The following is a 4,947-nucleotide window of genomic DNA, read 5'->3' as shown; positions in this document are numbered from 1 at the left end:
AATAGCAGTAGGAGATAAAGATAAAATCGCCGGTCACCTATTACAGGGACTTAATAATGACTAATGGACTCTTGCGCTTATAGAAAATGTGAAGTCTCAAGAGAGAGCAGTAGCCTAACAAATATATGTTTTACATGAACATTTAGAGCATTTCGCAGAGAATTTTGTCCAGAACGACTTAGAGAAGTGGATATCCTCAGTCCAAGGGTGTCCCATAAATCCTGCATCACAGCGGGGGAAAAGCAAAAAAAAAAAAAAACACCATTTATTTAATGAACTTGCTCAGTATGTCTGTGACTTACATATCCTATAAGTACACTTATTTGGTCTTGTCTTGGTATATTTTATATATATATATATATATATATATATATATATATATATATATATATATATACACACACACATAACTTTAAAAAAAATCCCTAACACATTAACAGTAACAAGGGTTTAGTCTTATGCTATTTTTATACTAGGTGTCCCATAAATCCAGCATCATAATGTTATTGTATTAAATATATATATAAAAAAGCATGAGACTAATCCCTTGTTATAGTTAATGTGAGTTAGGTTTTTTGTTTTGTTTTTAAGTTAGTGAGATAGTAAGTTTTTAGTTTTATTTTGGTTTATATCGTTTGATTTTTTTTTCTTTCATGCCCTCTATGTGATCACTGTTTATAACTGCAGAACAGTTACTTCAAAAGAATGAAAGACTGTGTGCTGCATACCAAATGCAGACAACTGATCAAAGTGTTTTAATACATTAATTAATTTTTATATAGGCCTAATCTAAAGTAACACGTAACGGTTTTTAAAGACTAAACCGTATATGATTTCTAGATTTTTTCCTTTGCTTTGTGACCTGGATGCAGCTTTTAATAGGCTAAATGAATAAACAAACCAACCAACAAACAAATAAATAAGTAAAGTGCGAAAATGTTTTAAAAAAGCAAGAATTAATAAGAAAAAAGCTGCATTAATAATTATGTCTTCAAGACAGTCAGACAAATGTGTGTGTGTGTGTGTGTGTGTGTGTGTGTGTGTGTGTGTGTGTGTGTGTGTCTGTGTGTGTCAGAGAACAGAGCTTATTATTATTATTTTATTAAATGTGAATTAAACTAAAATTCACAATCTTTAAATCTACTGCTATACATTTTTGTGAGAGGGAATCTGAACGTGGTGATTTCACTCTGCTGCTTTTATGCTTTCTTGTAAAGTACTAAGCAGATTTGATGTTTTGAGTTTTATAAATGTTCTTAATTGAAGGGAATGCACAGAAGACAGTTTTGATTTATGAAGCTACAGAATATTCTACAGAAAAAAATATTCTGTACCTTTTCCTTGTCGCTGGGAGGTGACCTCAAGGGCACATCTTTTGTATATTTAATATGTATCCTTCACCTGTTAACTTGGATATAATATACCTTTTAAAATGATTTAAGGTACATAGCCCATAAAAAGTTTTAGGGTAAATGTTTAAAGGTACACTACATGCACCTTTCTAGGTTAAAGATGCATATTACATTTACAAAAAGTGTACCCCTGAAGATAGCACAACAATGAGAAAAAAAGGTACAGGTTTCTCAATTTAGATTACTGTCGTGTGAAACAGTAGGGTTTGATTTAGTAATTTACCAAATATAGATATTCCGACGGCTGACAAATGAAAAAGCAAACATAAAGTCTCTTAGTGAGGTGTTGGGCCAACATGATCTGCCAAAACAGCCTTAATGTGCCTTGACACAGATTGTACAAGTCTCTGGAACTGTACTGGATTACTTTTCCAAAAGATATTCCCTCAGTTGGTGTTTTGATAGTTGTGGAGTGTGCTATTTAACATCATATGATCTACTGAGTGCAAAGGGCATAGCATATGATTTACACCATTTTCACCCTCATCAAAGCACTCAGTGAGCCTAGCGCCCTGTGCTTTGGCATTGTCATCCTGGACAAGAGCACTCCCATTAGGATAAATGTTTTATCATAGGATCAAGGTAATCATTGAGAATAATTTTTGTATTTGACATACCCTTTCATCTAAGTGGATGTTTTCTCAAACCATGCCAGTAAAATACCTCCAACAACATAAGAGAGACACAGATTTTTTTATACATATTTCATACACACACAGACACAAAACACACACACACACACACACACATTATCTGTGTGTATATATATGCTATACACAATATATATACAATATTTTATTAAGAAAATAGAGAGAAAGAAAATTATGTTTTTGATCTGACTTTACCCTGCCATAACCAACTTCATATTATCACTTGAAGAAGGATTCAACAAACCTCTCTCTCTCTCTCTGTCAATCACACACACACACACACACACACACACACACACACACACACACACACACACACACACTTTCCCTTTAATCTATGCATCACCCTTTTGGGGCTTCATAAATCTACTGTAGGAAAAAACGCCAATAATAGATAAATAAAATTAAATGCACATTGCTACATATAGATAACCTGTATGCATTTTTCTTCATGTGTCTAGGTTTTTTCGCAACTTTTTTCATCTTATTTTTTCTTTTCCACAGAGACAAATTATGAAGCAGTTGATCGCAAATTGTTTTATCATTTTTGGAGATTTTGTGTAGATATTAAGAAGTTAATTTCCACTCATCGTTTCTGTAAAACAATATTTATTCTTATTGTAAAAACAAATCGTGTAAAAAATATTACACTCCGAGTATACAACTAAAATAATGTACATATTACTGATATAAGCACACATATAAGTCCTTGTGAATTTCATGAAAAAGAACTCAAATTTAAAAAGTTTGATTAAATGGGTCTGGAGACAAAACACACTGCGTAAGATGAACTGACGGTTTGTTATATTTTGTTAAAAATAAACATGTTATTATCCTGAGATGCCCTACGCCAAGTCTACTAATCACTGTAATGAAATGTAATTAAAAGTGTTAGACTAGATGTTATATAGGCACAAGGGGCATTTTATGTCTACCATTCAGCTGTGTTTAACAAAAAAATCAAATAAAAAACAATCCTACCTTAAAAACAGGAGCGTTTGAGTGTATCGCTTATTATTTTTTTTAATGTGAACTTCAATTAATATTTAACAGCTGCTTGTGCCATTGACAATCCGTGTGGGAAACTTTTCGGCTACATTCGGTCCGAAAGGCACCGGCGGAGTCCGTGAGGCACAGTGCGCATGCGCCGGACTCCCAGCACTCCCTATGAGGCTTTCTATGGAAAATGGTGAGCGGTGTACCGGGGATTTGGTCGCAGTCTGTTCCGGGGAGGAAATCCCGGGACTCAGCGGAGGATAGAAACGGGAGCGCGCGAGTTCGGCTGTGTTTGGCATGAGGGAAGGCGCGGGGATCAGAGTTCCGGTGTGTCTTGATGACGGAGGCGCCTGCTGTTGCTGCTGGAAAGTAAAGAGCGCGGAATGCGCTTGATATGCCGCGTGCAGTTGGAGGCCGTAACCGCAACCATAAGCTCCGTAGCCGTACGCAGGGACGAAAGCGCCGTGTTCCCGAAGGAGCTCGGGTGCCTGCTGGCGCTTGAAGCGCTTTCGCCGGCGCAGGAAGCTGCCGTTGTCGAACATGTCGGCTGACTCCGGATCCAGCGTCCAGTAGTTACCTTTGCCTGGGTTGCCGGGCTCGCGGGGGATCTTGACGAAACAGTCGTTGAGTGACAGATTGTGGCGGATTGAGTTCTGCCATGCGGGAAACTTCTCGCGGTAGTACGGAAAGCGGTTGCTGATGAAGTCGCAGATTTCGCTGAGCGTCAACCGCTTCTTGGGACTCTGAAGGATGGCCATGGTGATGAGCGCGATGTACGAGTAGGGAGGCTTCACCAGAGCGTTCTTGCTCGCCGGTTTGTACGTGTCGCGCGCACCCGAACCGGCAGAGCCGTGAACAGAGTCCACGCACGGAGACGAAGCGGAGAGGAAAAGCTCGTCACGAGCGCGCGGAAATTCGTCGTCGTCGTAGGGGCGCGAGCGCGCGACGTCGTCATCGTCTCCTTCGCCCACCACATCGATGTCCGGCTCTTCCGAGAGCGCACACGCGTCCGACATCTCGGAGCTCAGAGTCATGGCTCTCGGTGAGACGGTGCGTGCGCTGCTGCTACTGCTGCGGTTTGGAAAGACTCATAATTAGCTGCGTGATCAAGACAAGCGCAAAGCCGTATGCCGCCATAGACATTCATAAGGCTGTCGATCGAAAGTTAACCTTATAGCCCAGCATCCATGCGCTAATTCAGGCGAACGGGAGACACGTCAAATAGGGCAAAGCAGGATTCCAAATAGGGCGGACCTTTCCTCGCGCTATATACCAGCTCGCTGATCACATGATACCGAAGCGTCACCGTGGCTATGAAAGAGAAAAACAATGTTCTTGGTTGGGGGGGCAATAGTTTAATAAAGGTGAATTACTATGGTTTCAAGAAACATATAGTCAGTTTGTTTTCTTAAGAATAAAACTCGCTACTTTTAACTATGGTTATGGAACTAATGGTTGTTTGCTGGACCCTCCCATACTATTGTTGTGTTTCCCTTCAGTAGACCATAGGCTAGGATAAATAACGGGCACGTGTGGTGTTAATATCCAGTAAATTCCAGGTGTTGGTCTTTGGTCGTTGCTTAACTTCTATCTCATTTGATCATGTAGCTCACTGCCTGTCACGAGCATCCGCCATCCGCTAATAACGGAAATCAATCAATCTGATCACGAAAGAGCGCGAGCTCGTGAATAAACAGCCGCGCACATTCTATTCATTGTAATAGGCCTACTAATTCTTGTGTCATATCTGTTTCTAAACGTTATGGGGCCCGAATGTAATAATATTTATAATAATCGAATAATATTTATTTATTTTATTTATTTCTAGTACTATTTAAAATGATAAAGTATAACAATTATACACACACACACACACACACACACACACA

General features: G+C 39.3%; 1 protein-coding gene across 1 annotated transcript; it reads right to left on the bottom strand.

The window, feature by feature from the left end:
* Window positions 1-2,650: 2,650 nt before the first annotated feature.
* Window positions 2,651-4,289, bottom strand: foxd1 (forkhead box D1). The gene has a single exon (XM_017459421.3). It carries the CDS (start codon window positions 4,090-4,092, stop codon window positions 3,109-3,111), a length of 984 nt encoding a protein of 327 aa, XP_017314910.1. The 5' UTR covers window positions 4,093-4,289; the 3' UTR covers window positions 2,651-3,108.
* Between the last annotated feature and the right edge of the window lie 658 nt (window positions 4,290-4,947).

The sequence above is a fragment of the Ictalurus punctatus genome, chromosome 28 (genome assembly GCF_001660625.3).
Source record: "Ictalurus punctatus breed USDA103 chromosome 28, Coco_2.0, whole genome shotgun sequence".
NCBI classification, from domain to species: Eukaryota; Metazoa; Chordata; class Actinopteri; order Siluriformes; family Ictaluridae; genus Ictalurus; species Ictalurus punctatus.
Note: the sequence above shows the minus strand (reverse complement) of the source record. Positions and strands in the feature narration are given on the sequence as shown.

Bases quoted from the DNA above. Each gene is read 5' to 3' on its own strand.
- foxd1 (XM_017459421.3), bottom strand. From the start codon at position 4,092: ATGACTCTGAGCTCCGAGATGTCGGACGCGTGTGCGCTCTCGGAAGAG.